The sequence below is a fragment of the Harmonia axyridis genome, chromosome 4 (genome assembly GCF_914767665.1).
Source record: "Harmonia axyridis chromosome 4, icHarAxyr1.1, whole genome shotgun sequence".
Taxonomy (NCBI): Eukaryota; Metazoa; Arthropoda; class Insecta; order Coleoptera; family Coccinellidae; genus Harmonia; species Harmonia axyridis.
In genome coordinates this window covers 2,105,498-2,129,124 of record NC_059504.1, presented here as the reverse complement: position 1 = coordinate 2,129,124, position 23,627 = coordinate 2,105,498, and the positions used below count along the sequence as shown (strand labels likewise).

General features: G+C 36.3%; 1 protein-coding gene across 9 annotated transcripts in view; it reads left to right on the top strand.

The window, feature by feature from the left end:
- Positions 1-23,627, top strand: part of LOC123677347 (breast cancer anti-estrogen resistance protein 3 homolog) — a 78,532-nt gene that overhangs the window by 8,091 nt on the left and 46,814 nt on the right. For 3 of the 9 annotated variants that reach the window (XM_045613794.1, XM_045613795.1, XM_045613802.1), the window contains 2 exons: positions 22,403-22,687; positions 23,245-23,335. In XM_045613794.1, the coding sequence (XP_045469750.1) occupies positions 22,403-22,687; positions 23,245-23,335 (376 nt within the window). Of the gene's footprint in view, positions 1-3,672; positions 3,869-9,520; positions 9,649-14,390; positions 14,579-15,709; positions 15,992-18,242; positions 18,366-21,527; positions 21,667-22,402; positions 22,688-23,244; positions 23,336-23,627 lie in introns of those variants that run through there. The other 6 variants (XM_045613797.1, XM_045613801.1, XM_045613798.1 and 3 more) reach the window with 6 other exon arrangements.

Genomic DNA, 23,627 nt, shown 5'->3' with positions numbered 1-23,627 from the left:
AAATGTTGGAAGAAGTCATCGAAAATTGAACGTCCAGATTGGACTACATCCGAACCAGCCGTAGCGGTCATATGCCAGAAACCATATTTAAAATGTAATGGCACAAGATTATCTTACGGATAAATAAAATTCATGTCAATCGAATGATCCATCGTTGTTTTATTGCAATTTAAGGTTCTATAGCTCTAAAAAAACACCCTTTACTATCCCCTTCATGTGGGATCCTAGATGAAGGTAAGTCCTCATTTTTCACGGTTGATTCGAAATTAAGTTTAATTTTCAATCGCCGACAGAAGACATCCAATCAACGTTTCAATAAGTCGCAAGATTACCTCCCGATATTTTACTGGTACCTATCCGATCGTGACGTCATTATGGTCGATTATAACCTCTGCCTCTTGGTAAATTGAAAACAATTTCAATAAAGTCGAGTTACCCAGGAAACGGTTCATATTCAGATGAATGCCTTGCATGGCATATGATTTCTAAGTCGTGTTTGAGCCGAAGGAAACCTGTTATCCGATTGCGCTATTCGATTTTAGCTGATAGTCCAGCAGAGGACGTTCGAGTTGTCGGACTATTTCAAAGGTAGCAATTGGAGAAGAGCTTTGAAGAAAATATCTGGCTTATAATTCGAAAAATACAAACATTGTAACGAGAACAAACGTTCAAAAATTAAAGGGCAATAACCTACTCCTGATCTGATGTTATACTTCTCACTGATCTTTAATAGAGTACCTTCAGGGCAAAAACACAAATTCGCAATAATATAAAATGAAGGTTATTCGAATTCCTTCAAGTGAAATATTGATCACATTGCAAAAGGTTTTGGCATTCAGTGGAGTAATTCAACAACCAATAAATCCTGATAGATACACGAGTTGATAATCTCAAGGCAATGTTCAATTGACTCAATCAATGCTAACTATTTTCATCAATGAACTAAGACGTCTTAGTGATCTAACTACATTTTACTGCAATACGAGCCGTGGATTCAATGGAAGTTGAACAATAATTTGAATGTTTTCTAGTGGAATATCTAACTAGAAATTTTTTATCATCCCTCGTATATATTCTCAGTTTGGCATTTGTTCGTGATGTTTATATTACCAGCAGGAAAGTAATTAATATCAAATAATTTTTTTTTGTATTGTCAATTTATACACAAGGAAGCTAGGATGACTTCAAGGTATACCGAGTTATGTAGAGTTGAATAATTAAATTAACATAACATGGGAATTAACTAATCTTAATTACTTATTAACCAAATACTCAATCAAGTCAATTAAGACTGATTACTCCTGCGAATTAATGTTTATCAATATCATTGAAACTTTGTTGTTTTTGTTCATCTTGAATGATCTGGAATTGCTCTTTTTTCTGATTTTTCAGGAGATCTAAATAATATTGACCACAGATTCTCTCAAATTTTTCTATTTTCAATGAACTCCATAACAGAAGATTAAAAATAAATAGTAGAGAAGAGAATTAATAACAAGAAAAACAAGTTTGCCAACTATTTTTGAGTGTTCCAATTTTATATTTCATAATAAAAAAATTTTTCCTGAGAACTATGCAAGATGAAACAATTAGAATGAATACAGTTTCATCACACATAATATAGAGCGTTTCATGTGAGGAAATTTCCTCATTTGAAAAAAAAACATATTATTTGACATTTTATTTGAACTTACACGTGAAATATCGCGAAGTTGCTTCAAACAAGTTATTTCGCATCAATAGTACAGTCTCGCAATGAGTTTTGCACGTGTAAAAATTCCCATACAAATGGAATGTTACTGTCATTTATTGGTTTCGAAACTTTTAAGTGAGAATCGACGTTTCAACTCGCCAGCGCAGACTTGGAAACTAGAGCATGAAGTCTTTAGACGGTGAACTTGGAGCTTTCAAAGTTCTGAACACCCTTCCTCCGTGTGAGAAGTGCAACATATCAGGCAGAGTTACATGAAATATGTCAAGATATTCGGTTGATATACTCAGTGATATAATACTACTATCTTACATCGAGAAGGAATATATTCTCAGTCAGGTGACTTATCCGAAAAGGCTCTAGAAGCTAAAAGTGATTTTTGCATGAGATTCATCGCGAAAAGAAGATTTTAGAAATATAGAGTGTAAACGCATCAGTTGACGCTCGTTTCTCTACAGAGCAAGTATGAGTCGATTTGGGCTGCAGGTGTCTCACGGGAATGCCTGGAATGGGTGTAGACAAGTTAATAGACATCGGCATGATAAAGCTTCACGTAGAGAATGTTCTCTACGCGACGCGTCGTCTAAGTGGGCGGCAACTTTCAAAGTTGATGCTCAATTAGGCAAGGTGTCTCTATGAGAAGACCTCCCAGATGTGGATGTTTTTCGTCCGATAGGTTTTCATTGCATTGAATAGAGAGACGCTCATATAGGCTTGTTGAAGAGAATAAAAGCTTCAATTGACGCTCATATGCTCTACGAATCGAATTCACCTTCCGATGTCTCACGGAGATGTCCAGGAATAGTCGAAGAGAAGTCGGACATCAGCAAAATGACGTTTTGCAAAGGGATTCTTCTCTACGCGATGCGTCGTCTATGTGGGCGGCAACATTCAAATTTGACGCTCAATTAGCCGAGAGGTTTCTATGAGAAGATATCCCAGCTGTGAATGTTCTTCATCCGATAGGTTTTCATTGCATTGGATAGAGACGCTCAGATAGGTTTCTTGAACATCAATTGACGCTCGTATGCCTTACGAGTCGATTTTGCCTACCCATGTTTCACGTTAATAGCTTGGAATAGGTGGAGAGAAGTTAACGGACATCGGCATAATAAAGCTTCACGTAGAAAATATTCTCTACGCGACGCTTCGTCTAAGTGGGCGGCAATATTTAAAATTGATGCTGAATTAGACGAGGGGTTTGTATGAGCAGATGTCCCAGCTGTAGATGTTCTTCGTCCTATAGGTTTTCATTGTATTGAAGAGAGAGACGCCCAAATAGGCTTCTCGAAGAGGAGTCCAGGAATAGGTGAAGAGAAGTGTACGGTATGGACATCAGGAAAATTACTCTTCGCATAGAGAAGATTCTTTATGGGACGCGTCGTCCATGTGGGCAACATAAGACGAAACGTTTCGATGAGAAGACCTTCTAGCTTTGGTTATTTTTCGTTCGATAGGTTTTCATTGAATTGAATAGAGGAACGCTCAAACAAGTCATTTGAAGAGAAGAAACACATTAGAGTATTGTCCTATAGGCCAACTACGAGTCGATTTCACCTGCCAATGCATCATGGAAATGGGCAGAATCTCCTCTACGCAACGCTGAGTTTAAGGGAACTTGAAGAAAAAAGAACTATCGTGTAGTGTTACCAAATAGAGCAGCATATTTGTAAAAATTTAAATGAACGAATTATGAAACGCTCCAAAAATCAAATATCCTCCTAAAATTTGCATCTTTTTGAGGCTTGCCTCAATTCAAGTGACCAACCCCTTGACCCACTTCTAGACACTTCATCTAATAATGCGATACACATCTAGAAAGCGGAGGTGTAGTCCGACTTTTCACAAACTTCAAACTCACAACTGTTGACTGCTTCTCGGTATCTGTTCCCGCTTATACGACGACGATATGATCGTCTAACATTGAAATTAAAATCGCGTTTCAGTCGAACGATATTTGTCCGCCTGGCCGCTTTGATTTCGTCGCGCGAATCGACCAGATAGTCGCTCGCGAAAATATCTAGTATCCTGCGGTTTTCCACGGTTTCCACGAGGAAAATTTTTTTGGAGTACCTTCGGTGCAATTTTGATAATGTGAGTTGTTGGTGATGTGATGTTAATTTGCGGTGTGTTGGTAGTGCCGTTGAGTGTGAATTGGTAAATATTGGTGTTGTTTGGTCTTGAGAAATGTGTGGAAATCGAGACGTGACGTTTTTTAAGCCTTCTTTGCGAATTTTACGCAAATTCGCGTTATCGAGCGAATCATAGAAATTTGAAACCAAATGAATGGTATAAATAAATGCATTTTTATTATGCCTGCTTCATAATGTTTTTTTATGAAATAGGAAGTGTGCAATATTCAAAATTAAAACATAAAGTGTTTTGAAGGTTCACAGTAAACAAAAAACGCATTTTCCGGGCTATAAATGATCACTTATATACCAATTTCCATAAAATCTTAGATATTTCTTAGGTTTTTAGTACTTTGATTTTCAACTTCATCATTGACGGATCTGATATTAATAGCAATTGTTTGTAATAGTGTTACTAATTGAGTCTATTGAAATCTTTGAAGAAAATAATGTTTTTAATCCCCTAAATTTCTTACAATTCACATTATGGAATGTATTGAACCCAAAAACCAAATATATTAAAGGCTATCAGTATAAAAATTTGGTCTGGAACTCGATCCATCAATTTTAAAGGATGAAAAACAACAATTCCAATTTGAAATTAGAATTACACGGTTACTTTAAATTTTCAAAATATGCTCTGAGAGGCCAACAGGTGGATTTTTCAGCCATTTTTGGATTCTACACATTCTAAAGCGTAAACTGTGAAAATTTTTGGGGAAAAAAAATGTTTTCTTCGAACGATTACAAAAATTTATATTGTCGATAATCAATGAGAATGTGAATTAAATACTGCATCTGTTCAGCTAGATCAATTGATTTTGAAGGCTCAGTATTGACACATCAAATTTAAAACGATCAATATTAAATTACTTCTATGAAATGAAATGTAGTTTTCGATGTTTTATTTCTTACAAACAGCCTGTTTATTCAAAATTATTCACCATTCTAAAGCAATGTATGAATGATTCGGTTAATCCTATTTGTGACTTATACCTATATTCAACATAAAATTTAATCATTAGGTAAACATCCCTCTGGTGCTGATAAAGTTAGCAAAGTTATGTTTATTCAAGATTTCAACTTTTTCGGTTGGTAACACTAACATCTACTCAGAATTTTACGTCACTAGACGAACCACATATTTCTCAATATCTCTCAATGCCTATCCGATGAAGTATCTAACCCTAATCCAGAACCAATCAAAATTTCCCTGGCTTGGAAGCACTCGGAAAGAAAGTAATTTTCTTTCTGATATAACTTTTTAATTGCCAATCAACATCCACTTGCGTTTGATCCCAAAGCAGCCCTAATCAAAAGGTTCACCGGTAAATTCAATTATTATACTTCTACCTGAAGATCGAACGGAAAAATGAAAGAGCAGGCGACTGAATTAACGATGTCAGCGCTGTACCGGTCGATAAGGGAACTATGTGAAAGTATAAGTTCATTTTTGTGTTAGTTTTGGAGCATTTTTCTTATTTCGTACTTATAAATCATCAATTTTTCTCTTCAAATTTCAAAGGTATACTCAAAATCGTATTATGAGAAGTTTTTACATTATAAAGGGTGTTTTTTTTTACAGCTATAGAACTTTAAATTGCAATAAAACAACGATGGATTATTCGATTGAGATGAATTTTATTTATCCGCAAGATAATCTTGTGGCATAACATTTTAAATATGATCTCTGGCATATGACCGCCACGGCTGGCTCGGATGTAGTCCAATCTGGACGTCCAATTTTCGATGACTTTTTCCAACATTTGTGGCCGTATATCGGCAATAACACGGCGAATGTAGTCTTCCAAATGGTCAAGGGTTTGTGACTTATCCGCATAGACCAATGACTTTACATAGCCCCACAGAATGTAGTCTAGCGGTGTTAAATCACAAGATCTTGGAGGCCAATTCACAGGTCCAAAACGTGAAATTAGGCGGTCACCATACGTGTCTTTCAATAAATCGATTGTGGCACGAGCTGTGTGACATGTTGCGCCGTCTTGTTGGCACCACAGCTCCTGGACATCATGGTTGTTCAATTCAGGAATGAAAAAGTTAATAATCATGGCTCTATACCGATCACCATTGACTGTAACGTTCTGGCCATCATCGTTTTTGAAGAAGTACAGACCAATGATTCCACCACCCCATAAAGCACACCAAACAGTCAGTTTTTCTGGATGTAACGGTGTTTCGACATACACTCGAGGATTAGCTTCACTCCAAATGCGGCAGTTTTGTTTGTTGACGTAGCCATTCAACCAGAAGTGCGCTTCATCGCTAAAATGGACGTAGTGCGCGATACGTATTCTGCACAGAACCATTATTTTCGAAATGAAATTGCACTATTTGCAAGCGTTGTTCAGACGTGAGTCTATTCATGATGAATTGCCAAACCAAACTGAGAATAAATCACTTGACAGCTGTTAAATCGGTCGCCATCTCGAACAATAATGCCAACTTAAAGTTATATACTTCGAAAAAAAACACCCTTCATATCACAAACCAAAAGCATCCCTCTTTAGTTATAGGAAAATTCCGCAAGAGGGAGTCTTATATATGTCATCCAGTTTTTTTTTTCGTTAGATGAACAATAAATGGTCATATTGTTTTCTTTCTTACGAATCGAATTACAGAACTCGCATGGAATCTTATCCGAACGAATACAATCGCTCCATATTAAATAACAATAATTGTCACGAAAAGTGTGTATGAATTAATACTTCGTTTTGTATTATTCTAAGTATAGATATTCCTTCAGAGAACGTTGTTGACCTCTACATCGTAAAATGAAGTCGGTCGACGAAAACACTGCTGTACAACACTGACGTCAACATTTTATTGACATTTGAACGGGGTATCGATATTTTGCATATTATACGAGGTGTGCATAAAAAGTTGAAGGAGAAATTATACTCCATAGATGGATTTTTCAATAAAAGGTTTCATTTTGAAAGCAAAAAAAATAGATTGGGGAGAATTGGTACAGACCTTATCTTCAGGGATTCACGGCTTGGATTGATTTTCAAGCTTGAGCTTGACTTGATTTCAAGTCAAGCTCAAGTCAATTAGTAGTTTTTCAATCTCAAGTCAAGTCTTAACTTATCAAGTATCATGTTTTATTGTGTAGTGTCACATCAATAAAAAAATTATGGAATGAGAAGGAACCTTGAAAGAAAGACTTTTATTTATTGAACTCATTGTATAAAAGAACCGATATTATCAACTTTTTTGAAATAGAAACATGAATTAAATCACTATAAATCATAACAAAATGAAAAAAAATAAAAAAATTTAATTTCTAATATTGAGAAACCTCCAGGCTTCATTTGATTTCATAATTTTCCATTCCTAAGATCCTGGATGCATTCTATAAATTTGTCACCTAACCTATTGCGGATTTTTTAACTGTAAGAGCAGCTCTGGAAAATTGTCTTCCAACAGGAGCTGAAGATGCCGGCGTTGATAAAAAATCCTTGGCCATTTTGGCCTAGTTTGGAAAGATATTTCTGAAACTACCAAAATCGACCAATAGATTTCATAGAAATGTGAGAAAACTACTAATAAAGTCACACTGGCGAATGCTTCAGTCTCTCGGCGCTCGAGGAATCCCCTTATTTAGTCTAAGCGCGCACGAGCTTGCAGAAATATATGCCGTGCGACGCGTGCATATCAATCTCAAGTAATATCAAGTAGCTTGATATGAAGTCAAGCAATAAATATCTAAAGTCAAGCCAAGCTTAAGTATGTAATTTTTCACGAGCTTGATTTTCAAGTAAAGTAGTTGGTTAAAATGTCAAGCTACTTGGCTTGATGAAACCCTATAACAATTTCAATGGGTTGTTGAGGTTTGGTTCGATCCATTTTCAGTAATAGCGTAGTTTTTACTCGTCAAATGTCAAAATATGACAGCTGTCTCCTGCTAGAAGCGGTCTATTCAAAATGAAACCTCTTATTCTAAAATACTGCTTTCGTGTCAATCCGCCCCTATATTCAATCTAATCTTATTCTACCTATAAATTAATGTTAGCAATAACATCTGGCGACTGGCAATCTTGATTTCAGTTCGACGACATCCAGCCTAGACCATAGAGCACCTTGGCTTGCACACCCAGGTGCTGCTTTTGCGTATTAAAAAGCGTTGAAATGCAGTATTGAATCGGACAGATGGATGTTTGTCTCCTCAAAGGGGAAATTCTTACGGTAGCTGTTTTTTTTTCTGGCGCCCACGAGTGCACAGCATCCGTGCACCGCGACGGTTATGACGATGATGCTGTGCAGCGAATCAAACACCTTGATTTACGGGCGAGCCTATAGATCGAGCTGTCGTTCGCAACGGTTTCTTCGCTCATGATTTATTCATAGATCAAGGCTCCTTTTTCTTCTTATTTATAGGTATTTCGCATTATCTTGGTATGGGCGAAGATGGAGGATTTTTGCGGGGATAGGTAATATTATATATTATACGAGGGGTTTTGGTTTATTCATTTGCTAAGACTACGAAATATTGATTGACAAGGATTTCGGGTTGAAATTTGAGATGGGACCTAGAATGAACTGAAATTGAAAGGATATTTGATCTACTCTCCATTTTATATACATTTAGATAAATATATTTCTCACTTTATCCTGAACGATACAATGAAAAAAAATGAATTATTCATGACTTTTCTTATGTCATTTGTGTTCAGTAGGTTATGCCCATAGAGTAATAAGCAAGATAGAGGAAGTATACGCATTTTTTACATGTCCCCAACATGGTTAGGTTAGGTTGTCGGATTGTGATATATTTTTAAATCCACAATTTTACTATATCGTTATGAATGTATATTATATTGAATGAAATATATTTATTTGAGTGATTCAGATTAAATAAGCAAATTTGAATATATGAAATCCGATACTTTTCCTAATTGTCGAATTTATAATAAGCAGAGTATTTATTATTTTCTGTATCTACCTGCTGAAATCCAAGGTTTGGCAACTTTTGCTCTCCTAGTGTCATCGGTTGTTTCACGTCGTTTGGCGCGCTTGAAACTTGTTTTCTAAATTTCTGATGTATTTAGGTATTTATTTCAATATATTTCGAGTTAATATGAAATGTTGAATCACTATGGGTCATAAGAAGTACGTTCTATGTGGAGAAACTCGCGAATTGAGTGAAATATCGTATCACTGATATGTTTTCATTTCCGCGCGCTTCTTGTCGAATTTGATAGTTCATGTTGGGGGCAAAATTTACTTACTGAAAATGACATATGCTCCCTCTATCTATGTTTATTACTCTGAGGTTATGCCATTGAATCGTGGAAAGATACACTCTTCACCAACGTTTAAAAATGGCTAAATTGTTTATCCAAAACAGTGCTTTTTTTGGAAATGCTCATATTTCATCCTGAATTACTCAGAGTTGAAATAATTGGATCAGATTATCGATTTTAGCCGATCAATATTAAATACCTAGTCTCTAATTTTTAACCGAACTCATTTAATATGAGAAAAACATTTTTCAACCAAGAGTTTATAGTTGATTAACTTAACGGACGTTCTCGGTATATGAATGAATATTCTCCTGAATGGACCATCAAGATTACCGAGTGGATGTTGACTGTGGCAGATCCAATCAGGTGTTCCAACGATACCTTGCTTAACAAATTCCATTCTTATATTCCAGGTTTTTTTGTGTCTGTGATGAGTGTATTAAGATTTTTGAAGTGTTGAATTCGGTATGTAGTGTTGTCGGTGCCTAAGGAAGTATGGGAAAATCTAATAGTAAATCGAAGAAAACGAAACATTATAATAGTGAGTATTCGTTTAATTTCATTTTGATAGAATGAAGAAGAATAATTTGATTTTTTTTTACTATAGAAAACTCTTCAATATCGATCTATGTTGAACAGTTTATCGGCAATGACTTTTTCAACTTCGTGACCTAGATTTTTAGCATTGAATAACAATGGAGCGAATTGGTGGGACTCATGTTGCATAGTAACTCATTTTTTCATTAAATTTGCATCAAATTTTCATCCCCCTTAAACTAAAAATTGACTTTTGTCGAAATCTTGAAAAAGCAACCCTGTATTAATGGTAATATACATTTAGAATATACAGTCTCTGAATTTTAGATTCTAGACTTCAAAATATGATAATTTTGTCCAATATACCTTTCAAAATGTTGCTAATTCCTGAAATACCGGATTTTTCGAGTTTAAATATAGATTATTTTTCATGTTTTCACAATCTCTTCTTGGAAATTGGCAATTTTAAATTTTTTGGGATGAGGATTAGAAATTTAGACTTTAATTCAGCATTGCTAATAGAGGTCCCTCATTCGCGATCAAATTAAAAGATCCAAAGGATCTAAATCAGGACTTCTCGGTGGCCAAATATCATTTTGTATGCCAAGAACTAGTTTTGCACGCTCTAGAAAGTTCTACACACAATAAAACACCTTATTATTTGTGCATCGGTGCAATCTAGCAGAACGTTCATCGACAAGTATTAGATTTCGACGAAATCTATGTTTATATTTGGGGCAGACAAAGCAAACAAGTCTCCGATATGGAAATATGCGTCCTTCTATAACACCTGGGTCCCGCACGCTTGGTATCAGCGTTATGTCACGAATTTGAATAATTCAAGCCAAGAATGACGCAAACTTTATTTTCACGAAGGATCGAATGCCGATTTTTATTGTTTTATAGTTCGGCACTAATGATTATGGCGGTTCTGCGGTGGGATAGAAACGGAGAGGAACAAACCTGTCGTTTATATACAGAGTGGGGACAAAAAAAGTCAAGATAAATTAGTGGATAGGACCCCGCATCGAATTTTCATATGTTGTAGAACTCATGATGCTGATTAAATGTCTTTATTGGATCACCGCTCTAAATTCATCAACCGTTTAGATTATATAGGGTGCTCAAAATCACTTTTCAAAAATTTCAAATGGCCATTGTGAAGAAACTTTTTTGAATATATAAACCAAAAGCAAGTTCCACCTCCAATTTTTGGAAATCACTGAAGAACTTGATATCTTTGGACTCACCCTGTATATCTTCTGTGAGTCCAGGAATCATTTTTCTCTATAGAGGACTTTAATCATCTGTATGAACAATCGATGCATACTCGATTTGGTTTATATACTAACTGACAAAGAAACTGCAACACCCAGAAGGAGCTGTTCAAATTTTAATTTTTTTTGGTGAAATATAGACAGTATAGCAAGGAGTGAATGATTGAAATTTTGAGAAAAAACGAAGGGTTTTCAATTTTTTTTCAATAAATTTGTTAATAATGTGTTTGTCCACCACGATTGTCTATACACTCCCCAACACGTCTCGGCATTGATGCAATAAGATAGTCTATTTCTTCTTGAGGGATACTATCTCAAGCTACCTGTACTTCATGTCTCAGAGCCGCCAAAGTCCGTGGGGGCTGAGGTAAATTTCCAAGCCCTCTACCCATAATGTCCCAAACATGCTCTATGGGCGAAAGATTGGGGGATCTGAACGGCCATGGCAAAAGATTCGCATGGTTGCTTGGAAAATGTTCAAACTAAATCTGGCAACATGAGATCAGGCATTATTCAGCTGAAATATTGAATTCTCGAGCCGGTTTAGGTAAGGGAGAACATATGGCTCCACTATTTCTTGAAGGTAACGCAGCGCTGTCATGTTACCTCGAATAAAGACTTAAGGTGACCTACTTGCATGTGCAATAGCACCCCATACTATAACGCCTACAGTTCAGTGTACCTGACGCTCAACATAAAACTGAGGTTCACGTCTTTCTCCCCAACGTCGTCTAACTCTTCATCGGTCATCATGTGCACCCAAGGAGAATCGAGATTCATCAGAAAAGACGTCCTGATGCCATTCCACATCCCAATGTTGACGTTCTCTGCACCACTGTAATCGTTGCCAGCGATGCTCAACCGTCAGAGGTAACACAAGATGGGGTCGATAATGCTGCAGTCCAAAAGACCTTATCCGGAGGTAAACCGTTCGGGCAGGATGGCCTCTAACCACCCATCAGCCAAAGATCGAGTTTTCGCAAATCGGTCTCTAATGGTCTTAAGTCTTAGACGTCGATCTTGAACTTCATTTGTGCCCCTTCGACGTCCGGTGCCTACTCTTCTTCGATTTTGGGCATTATTAAAACACGCTTGACAACATCTCATAACAGTAGTTGGATTTCTGTTCTTACGGTAAGCGATTTATCGAAATGACAACCCCGCCTCCCGTAGACCAATAATTCGACCTTCTTCAAATTCACTTAGCTGGCGATAAATTCCGCGTACACGTGCTCTATGCATTTTAACAAGAACAAAATATCGACTTTGGATCTCTTCGAACAGCTGGTTTGTTGTAAAATTTAAAAAACTTGCAAAATATGACTACACTATTTAAGTAAGAAAAAATGTTTACATGAAACAACCTTCACGATTTTTTTCTCCAAATTCAATCATTTACTCCTTGCTATACTATTAAAAATTAAAATTCAAACAGCTCCTTCTGGGTGTTGCAGTTTCTTTGTCAGTTAGTATATGAAGTCGTAAGATAAGGGTATATTTTCCATTTACAAGAAATTATCGAAGCACTTATGTGAAGTCAAGAGCTTTCGGGCGCTTGGTCAAATTCATCATCATTTGATTGTTAAAATTCCGTTAATCTATGTGAGTACAAAACCCAAACGAACAGTTGACCTAGAACAAACATGCATACCTGCAATTCTAAATTATCACTTCCAAGTGAGACTTGTCGTCATCTGAAAATGACTATCCCGTTGACTCAATGGCCCGTTGTCATATTATATATCTCGACCGGAATTATCATCATCGTACGACAAAAAAGCTGTGTGGTTCGAATTCCTCCATTGCACCACATCAGTTTCCAGAACCTGCACTCTTTACAAATGCTAACAGAGAAAGAGTGGTCGTGTTGTGTGTACTTTGAATCAAGCTTGAGACCACGTTCGTCGTTTTGACTGATCTACTATGCAATCGCTGAAAGGCATGTTGACTTACTGTATCACCTCGGATGTCTTGTTTATGCTCGACCCTTCGAGATCTGTGTTGGGTTCCCACGGTTTTGGTATATTGTTATTATTCGATGTCATTTGGCTGATTGAACTCAATAAATAACCAGCACTGAAAATAATGGAAACATATGAGCCGAAACACGTTGAGAATGGTGTTCCACAAGGAACCATTCTGGGCCCTTTACTGTAATATATACACCAATAATTTACTAAAGGGTTTTCCAATATGAGGTTTCATTTTGAATACCTCGATATCTTGGTTGGTGTTCCTTTTGAAGATGTCATCTTTTGATATTTCACAAGTAAAAACTATGCCATTACTAAAAATAGAACTATATCTTCTTCAACAATGCACTAAAATTGTAAAAATTCACTACGAAAATGGTGCAAAATGTGCAATCACTGTTTGCGAAACTAAAGCACTTTTGGGTCGTTGTGAAGCCCTTTCTCTGTCGAGAAAAGCGGAATTTGGTGGAAAAATTTGATCTGTTAGGACAAGTAAGTAATGTGAAGAATCAAAACCGCGTGTTTCTCTCAAGACTGAGAATATTGCTGCTGTAGACCATAGTGTTGACAAAAACTCAGGATTGTCGATTGTCGATCTTGGGAATTCGGCCTTCCACAAACGACATATCATTGTACTTTGCATAAGGACTCAGGTCTTAAGGCTTAAAATTTTCAGCCGAGAAATCATCTTCATTTATGAGGCCCTTTTTCACCTTGAAGGCTACGTCAATAAGCAAAATTGTTGCATTTTGTGCTTGGAAAATCCAAGAATGATTGTTTAAAAGCCATCCTCAACATGTCACTGTTTGGTGCTATTTTTGGGATGGTGGTGTGATTGGACCTTACTTATTCGAAAATACAGATGATTATCTTATTGGAAAATCGTTCACAATAATTTTTTTCCATCGAATTTATGTTTCTGTGCTAACAAATAAATATGTGTATATCAAAAATGTATCAAGTTGAAAGTTTATGCGGAATTTATGTATTATTTTCAAATTTTCTCAATTTTCAAATTCCTTCCTAATCATCTCTTAAACTATAAATTCCTAGAGATGATTAAGCATACTATTATATTCCATATGAAGAAATGAATAAGATCTATGAAGATAAGCATCAAAGTCTTTTGACCTAAATGAAATCTTTACCCATCACAATTGGTACTTCGCAGTCAATTACACTTCTATTGGCAGCTTAAGAACCTGCCACAAATACCCCAAAACGTTAAATAATAATAATAATAATAATAATAATAAGTTTATTCATTAATACAACAAATCTCTCTCATTCCCGTGCAAAATATTACACAATAAACGAACAGTGCCACCAAAAAAATCACCCAAACCCCAGGTAAAAAAAAAAACAGTTCTTCACGTCGTTCGCGCGTAAACGCACTCACCGACCTTCCCACAACAATGACGTTCATCGTTTCGCCTCCGATATTCCCAGGAATCGTGCTGGCCGAAGGTTCCGGTGCTTTCCGTCATTCAAATGGTCCCGTAGAAGAATCTCCTTGGGTAAACAGTCTCACGACGACTCGAACGAAGTCGAGGTGACTTTTTCGGAGGCTCGGCATGTTCTTGGCTCACCCTGTAGACGTCAGAAAGCGCGCCGGGCGGAAACACGCATAAATCGGGATTTCGGGAGTGATTCGAAACGTTCATCTTCAGGGATTTGCGAGAAAGTGAGTGTGCAAGGTTGTTGGAGGTGTTGTTTGTATTTTGCATTAGTGTGTCAGTTTTGCTGACAGCCCTTGTAGCTCTAGGGGGGTTCTGCAGGGTTCACCCCTAGCGTCCAGGATTATCTGAAACGGAAATATTTGCTTGTGCGCTTGCTGGAAGGTATTTTGAACGTCTTGGTGGTTGATAGAACGATACAGAATGTCTTGGAGAAAATTTTAGGAAAATGTATATTCAGGAGAAATTTTTTTGCAATATTGCGTCAAAACTAAAGAAATGAGCCGTATTATCATAAAAAACTCAAATATTTCATTGAATTTCCATGTCTTATTCCTTTCAATACGACCTATAATAAAGTTTCGATCTCAAATTATTTTTATCTCATCTAAATAATGTTTGAATTGATCTATGATAAAAACTGCTTTTCAATTCAATAGAATTTGATTAATTATATAATAAGTCTTTTGAGATGATGGAATAACACTGCTTTATCCTGACCTTATCAATCTAATCTGAATATCAACATTCCTCTTAACGTGTTGAATCCAAGTCAAAGTTTTTATTGCGTGTTGTATTCTCTAGCTACTAAGTTGTTAAAAGCTACCTACTTTATTTCCTCCCTTTTTCTGCCCATTCGCTCCCTATATTCTTTCAGCACGTTTCGAAGGTAAAGATTTATAGTGTCTACTAAACAATAAATTCTGTGATTTAGACTAAGAGTATTAAATTTCACTGTATGTAGAACAAATCTCAAAAAACTATGAAGCCTACGGAATTCTTATCTAACCCAACATTTTCAACTTTAATTTTTTTTTTAAACAATACCTGCCTATGAATCAACTTGTTCATTCCGTTTTCCTATTATCTTCGCTAGGATCTCATAAATCAGTATCCTTGTCAGCGCCCTTTTGAGCTCATGCATATTTACATACCTTTAAAAGCATTTGTAGCTGGTTTGTCGCTTTGTTATTCTTTACAAATCTCCATAATTTTTTTCTCAAAACGAATGAAAAGAACAAATTGCTTTTAAAAAATCTTTCCACAAATCTCAAATTGTTTTAACATTTTCTCACCAGTTATAGGATCTTTCTTAAAAATACCACCAATGTTGAAAGATGATAAACCAACTGCTAATATTTGTTGTGCGTACCCCGTATATATTGTTCCACGTGAACCTTTCAAGAGTTGCAAGTGGATGTCAAATGCGGTAGAAATAACACAGAAACAATAATAATGTGTTCCAAGGATTCTTTTGTGACAAATTCGTTCTTAAGTTCCAGGCTTTATTCTTTTTTGTGGCTGTGAAAAGTGAGCTGAGGTTTTTGCGAAGTGTTGAGTTCGGCATGTGATTTTGTTAGTACCTGAAGGAAATATGGGAAAATCCAATAGTAAACTTAAGAGATCGAAATATTACAATAGTGAGTATGGTTTATCACATTTCGATGGAATGAAAAAAAAAATTATATATTAGTGATTGAAAAAATCTAATCAAATTTACGGGGGAGATATTAATCTAGTTGGATAAAAAACGATGTATAGTTTGATTTTTTTCGCAAATATTTTGAAGATTGGACTACCTATATTGTATTATTAAGTATCGGAAACAAAAATAAAAAAATTTCAGGCTCAAAATTACAATATTTCTTCTTATAAAGGGTGTTTTTTTAGAGCTATAAAACTTTAAATTGCAATAAAACAACGAGGGGTTTTTCGATTGACATGAATTTTATTTATCTGCAAGAAAATCTTGTGGCATTACATTTTAAATAGGATTTCTGGCATGTGACCGCCACGGCTGGCTCGGATGTAGTCCAATCTGGACGTCCAATTTTCGATGACTTTTTCCAACATTTGTGTCCGTATATCGGCAATAACACGGCGAATGTTGTCTTCCAAATGGTCAAGGGTTTGTGGCTTATCCGCATAGACCAATGACTTTACATACCCCCACGGAAAGTAGTCTAGCGGTGTTAAATCACAAGATCTTGGAGGCCAATTCACAGGTCCAAAACGTGAAATCAGACGGTCACCAAACTTGTCTTTAAATAAATCGATTGTGGCACGAGCTGTGTGACAAGTTGCGCCGTCTTGTTGGAACCACAGCTCCTGGACATCATGGTTGTTCAATTCAGGAATGAAAAAGTTAGTGATCATGGCTCTATACCGATCACCAGTGACTGTAACGTTCTGGCCATCATCGTTGTTGAAGAAGTACGGACCAATGATTTCACCAGCCCATAAAGCGCACCAAACAGTCAGTTTTTCTGGATGTAACGGTGTTTCGACATACACTTGAGGATTAGCTTCACTCCAAATGCAGCAGTTTTGTTTGTTGACGTAGCCATTCAACCAGAAGTGCGCTTCATCGCTAATGGACGTAGTGCCAAAACCTCCTAGAAAGTCTAGGAGGTATTGGTAGTGCGCGATACGTATTCCGCACAGAACCATTATTTTCGAGATAAAATTGCACTATTTGCAAGCGTTGTTCAGGCGTGAATCTATTCATGATAAATTCCCAAACCAAACTGAGAATAAATCACTTGACAGCTGTTAAATCGGTCGCCATCTCGAACAGTAATGCCAACTTAAAGTTATATACCTCAAAAAAAACACCTTATATATAACTGGAGCAGAAAAGTTATTCCGCATTCGAAATAAGGTGAAATTCATAATTTTCATATACAATTGTTTTATTTAGACATTCAAAAGCCACATGCGAAATGCAAATTTTTGGGAGTCCATTGAATTTAAATTTGAGATGATTAGGTACGTGATATGCATATTTTCGCTATCAATTGTGCCAACGAAACGAATTTCGAATTTTTGACAGGACAATGTCCGATGTGTCCACTCATTTCTCGTTAAAATAATATTGCTGTAAGCTGTAATAAATAGGTGAAATTTCCAATAGTGTAATTATATCATACGATATTAACTTTTTATCCGGTCAATGTATCAGCAATAGGAAAATGCCACCCACACAACCATTGTCAGACAGAAGGTCTCCATGCCATTACGTAGGATTCAAAATCGAAAGTCACCCAAGGAGAATGCATGCCATCAAGGGAGGATAGCGATATACCGGTTTCACCCTTATTAGGGATCATCAGTACTGCATAACCCTACCCAAGATGACAAACAAACGAAATAGCAGGCATCTTATTATTGGAAGCCTTCAGTATTTTATTCAGCAGCATAATTAGTGATTATGAAGATACATACACCCAATTAAAATTTTATTGTATTGGAGGATTAAAATTTTAATGACGGCATTAAATTTTAATGAACATTCCTACAACTGGGTGATAGAGGATTAAATCGAGAAAAATTAACAACAGTAACTAATTTTTTTCTGTCAGTAAACCCACTAGGCACAACCCAACCCAAATCATAAAAGAATTAGTTCCAGTTCCGATGCATTTAGATTACCACAATCATCTCGATGAATTCATTTCGGATGCTCATCCTCCGTCAGGATTATGCATTAAGCATTACCGACAACCATGAGAATAGAATTGTTGACGACCCCGTGATCGAAATTATATCATGATGACATCGTCAGTAGGTGTATGTTCTGTCATTAACACCTCTTCAGTTGCCGGTTTGTCTCACGTTGGAGACTACACTTGTTTGTGTGTGTCTTCCGAGAAAATTTTGGAAGTAGGTGTTTTGTGTAGTGAATTTTTTTCGGGATGCCTTTGAAGGAATAGTTTATTGAGGTCGTTTGGTTGAAGGTCATGGGCAAGGCTCCTAGCAAACTGAGTAAACTGAGCAGGTCTAGGTTATATAAGAGTGAGTAGATGGTTATTGTGGTTACGTTTAACGTTTAAGAAAATTGGGTGGTTGAAACTACCAGGAAAAGGTGAAATTTCTCAATGTAGTTGCACAATATGATGAAAGGGTATAGATCACGTTATATGTATCACCTTGAACAGGTCATTTCGAGCTACACAATCGCTGCAAATTTTCATACAAAGGGTCATTAATTTGAGTTGATTGATTTGGTATACATTTTTCGATTTAAAGATTATATTGTAGACTTTTCACCGAAATTGACATCCGAAAATATTAAATATCTCATTTCTAATATTCATCTGGAGTTTTCTATAGTTCTGATGATGTAATGAGCTTGAAATTGTTATATCCTATTTGTTGGAATGATCCAACCCAGTGAGATTCCGCCAAAGTGTTTCTCTTTCGGTTTTTTTTCGGATCCATTTTATTTTGTTTAGCAATGAAGCGCACTTCTGGTTGAATGGCTACGTCAACAAACAAAACGGCCGCATTTGGAGTGAAACTAATCCTCAAAAGTATGTCGAAACACCGTTACATCCAGAAAAACTGACTGTTTGGTGCGCTTTATGGGCTGGTGGAATCATTGGTCCGTACTTCTTCAAAAACGATCATGGCCAGAACGTTACAGTCAATGGTGATCGGTATAGAGCCATGATTACTAACTTTTTCATTCCTGAATTGAACAGACATGATGTCCAGGAGCTGTGGTTCCAACAAGACGGCGCAACATGTCACACAGCTCGTGCCACAATCGAATTATTGAAAGACACGTTTGGTGACCGCCTAATTTCACGTTTTGGACCTGGGAATTGGCCTCCAAGATCTTGTGATTTAACACCGCTAGACTACTTTCTGTGGGGCTATGTAAAGTCATTGGTCTATGCGGATAAGCCACAAACCCTTGACCATTTGGAAGACAACATTCGCCGTGTTATTGCCGATATACGGCCACAAATGTTGGAAGAAGTCATCGAAAATTGGACGTCCAGATTGGACTACATCCGAGCCATCCGTGGCGGTCATATGCCAGAAATCATATTTAAAATGTAATGCCACAAGATTATCTTGCGGATTAATAAAATTCATTTCAATCGAATAATCCATCGTTGCTTTATTGCTATTTAAAGTTCTATAGCTCTAAAAAAAACACCCTTTATATCACATAAAGGTTCTTTTCCTATTATTGCAAATTCCATTGATTTTCCTTCGGCACTCCAATACCATCTTAGAATCGATGATATGTGAGCTCAATGATTGCAACCTGACTCTCATAATGTATCGCTATATCACATTTCTTATAGTTTCTTGCAAGTATCTCTGCCTAAAAGACACTTGGACATTGGGTCAAGAGATAGTGAGCATTTGGTGCCAACTACAAATACTCCAGTGCCAGTCATCGTCAAGGTTTAGAACCATCTGTGTACCATTTGATGATATCCTTTTTGTGAATTGGGATTGTGGAATGTCTTTCCAAATTTTCTTTTCTACTTAGTATCGTACTGAAGGTTTTTCTCGATGCTAGTTTCATTTATGATCTCACCATTAGGAAGATTCTCTTATGGTATGTAATTGGTAAGAGAGTATCAGTCTCTCTGATTTCTAATAACCGATTTGCCCCCTGGATACTCCTAGAATGTCTTCATTGGCTAATCTATCTATCATAGGATGAAGAGGTTTGAGATCTGTTATATGATCTCCAATGCTCTAGTTGAAGCCTTGAAAGGCTTAAGATTACAATCGACACAGAAAGGTTGTTCTGCATTCGAATGGAGATGATAATTATTATTTTGATATGAAATTCTGGAACTTTAACATTCAAAAGTTGCATGAATCAAAAGTCAGTTTGTATGTTAAAATGGAAGTTGATATAATAATGAAAACAAAATGTGAACTCGACTTGTCGAGTATTTGCAATTTAGAGAATAACCCAACTGCCCCATTCAATTCTCCACAGTTATAAAATTCAAACAATTTAAGCTACAATTTCGAATAACTTTCCCCTCAAGATCTCAAATTTCCAAAAGCATTCCAAACGAATCAACAACTTGCTTGATGCATCTCATAATCCCAGACAAGACCGACTCTGAAATACGATACAACTTTCGAAACAATGAATCGTCATTAGAAACCTTTCTTCAATTCGACTCATTTCCTTTTACGTCATCTTTCCCATTGGTGCGCTAATGGCGAAACCTTTTTTTTCTTTCGGAAGTAGTGATCACACGCTGGGAGGAAGAAGCTGATGTGACAGCCGAAGGGTGTCGGTTCAGACAGATGAACTTGACATGATTAACGTCAATCGGAATTAGAAAAACTAGACAATTTGGTGCTCTGTTTACTTTAGACTTTAGACGATCGGGAGCTAAAAACCTAATGTCGGTTCTGGTTTTGACAGTTTTCCTTGAGTGATAACGATAATGTAGTTAGAACGTTTTGAAAGTAAAATGAGAAAGAAAACATAAGTAAAACGATATACAGGTGACGCACATTTAACAGTCTAGTCGAATATTTTAGAGAGCACACATTTTTTGGAAACGACTAATGAATTTTATTTTGGAGGATGGACATCTTGCAAATACAACTGTAACTGTATATCGTACCCTTAAGTGGGGTGGCAATCCCAAGAATAAAAAATAGCAATAGATGTCCACATATTTAAAAAGAACTAACAACTTAAAATGGTTATAATGGCAACATTGTATATTATTTTTTGACATTTCTCATGTCATTTGTGTTCAGTAGATTATGCCATTCAATCATGGAAAGATACAAGCCTCAAAAACGTTTAGAAATTGTGAAATTCTTATATTGTTTCATTAAAATTAATGCACATTTGTGAATATTCAAAATTAATTCAAATTCAAATTCAAAAATAATTCATAGACGATATTTTTCAGTTATTCATCTCACTAGTCTTTGTTTTGTTGATAAAAGAATATTATTATATTTAGCCGTACTTGTCTACAATACGATGAATATTACGTATGAATATGAAACCAAATTGGTTTTAACCAACTGAACATATTTCGCAAACGTAAAAAACTTTTCGGCTGACCCACGTATTTCTCAATGCTCCATATGAGTTTGCACTTCTCTTGTACCCAAGCCGTCGAGACTTGTTGCGATAAAACATAAACAAATATTATTATCTAATAATCAATAACAGATTAATCTTCATCCTACCTCACTCCACCTATCAGTTGGAAAATTATTTTTTTACCTTTCACATTATTCGAGTGTATCATATCGTTCACTTCCTTGTCCGAAACAGAAACCGTTCCTTGGGACATGAAGAAACGTGAGTAGAACAATAAACTTCGCTTTAAAGGCATTCCTAAGATTCTAACACCCTCTATATGACGCTAAAAAATTTGTTTCCAATTCTTGATTGGACTACCTGACTATGCATTCTAACAAATACCAGGAAAAGTCCGCTAAAAAGTATTCTAGAAATTCCCTTTTTGTCGCTTGGTTGGAACAGAACAACTGTCTCTTATACTCACGCGGATAATTAATCAACGACATATGTCATTAAATTTGTTTGGAGTTCTCTAATTTGTCTAATTTGATGGTTTTGAGAATTTTACATTTCAAGGAACTATCAATAAAGAGCTTCTATTTTTTTAATTTTGTGTACTAAGACCCTAGGAATGTAATATAATTTTTCTAGAGAAATTCGTTTGAAGAAAGCAAATAAATTTAACGCTATGTACATGTCAAATATAACTGAAAATCTGTTTGCAAACCTCTTGATCATTCTGCAAAAATAGCATTTCAGAGAAGAAGAAGAAGAAGAGTCCAGAAACTAAATGCCATCTGTTGAATCGAGCTTAAATTAATTGAACTTCTTTGTAGGTTCCTAGAACAATGGTCTTCGATTAAAATCTGTTTCTTTTGATTTATTTTTCAATTGATATTTAAAAAATAAAAATCATTCGAATGTTGATTTTGTGAATACTGTCCATTTGTTTCTAAGCTGTACTAACTATGTTGCAAACTCTTCTTCCAAAAATGCTGACCTTATCTTCTTCCAGGTTTTTCCCTGAACCGATTCGCCTCACTTCCAACGAGATTCAAGTCCCGGATCCACAAGGTCAACGGTGTCCAGCAAGATGGAACCTCCACGAAGACCCTGGACATCGCCAAATGGCTCCAGAACCTCGACCTGGAGGAGTACAGGGAGAACTTCTCCAAGTTCGGTGGGGTGGAAGACATCTTGGACCTGAGCGAGACGGATATAAAAAATTTGGGAGTTAAGATTTCCTCTCACAGAGCTCTGATTGTACACAGCTTGACGGTGCTAAGATCAAAATATTATGGTGAGTAAGCAAAAGTTTCTGTATAATACTGTATACCTCAAAACTGGAAGAACTTGAGCCACATTCGCAATTACAAAGAGAATAAAAAAGAACAGTTTCCATATAAAGAATAGACAGATCTAGCAGGCTAGATAGATCTGCGGGTTAGATAGATCAGACAAGAAATTTATATTTAATTCACGAAGAACCATATTGGTTAGTTGGTTTGATAGGAATATTTTATCTTGGAGGTTTAGGTATGAACTGAATATTGAAGGAAATATTTTCATGTGGACCTTCAAGAAGATTCTAGCCAGTAAGGAAGATAGATCTGCAAAGTAGGTTCCTAAGAACTATGGTAGATGAATCTTTGAGCTACATAGAGATAGACTTGTGAGCTAAATGGATATATGAGCTGTATAGTTCTAAAATGGCTCTATAAATCTCTCAGTAACATAGATCAGTAGGCACAGAAGTTCTATCAAAAGATGGATCTTCTTGTTTCTTTCAATTATGAATAAAAATTCACAGGTTTGCAATGTTTGCTCACTCTTTCAAACACTGTTTTCTCTTCGCAGATAATTTCGAGAAGAATCGCATCATCAAGCAGCCAAGTCTTAGACACAGTGTAGCCGTTGATTCAAACAAGGTGGAGGATGACGATGTCCTGTAAGTTTATAATCTTGTTTTACTGTTAACTCTCAAAAACTCACAGAAGTATTCATCATTTTCAGTACTGAGGAAATTGGTAAATTCTTGGCGTTTTAGCTCTAACCCATTTACGCATAATCCCCTCCAAAGCTGCATCTGCTCTCCTCTTAATCAAGTACTATTCAAGCACTTCCCTTAAAAAAAGTCTCGAAGTGAAAAACCCCTTTTTACCGACCGGAGGACTTTGTTTACCTTCCACTTCGTCGGACGCCATTCAACTGCAACCCTTAGAAGCCTCGTATGAATCGAT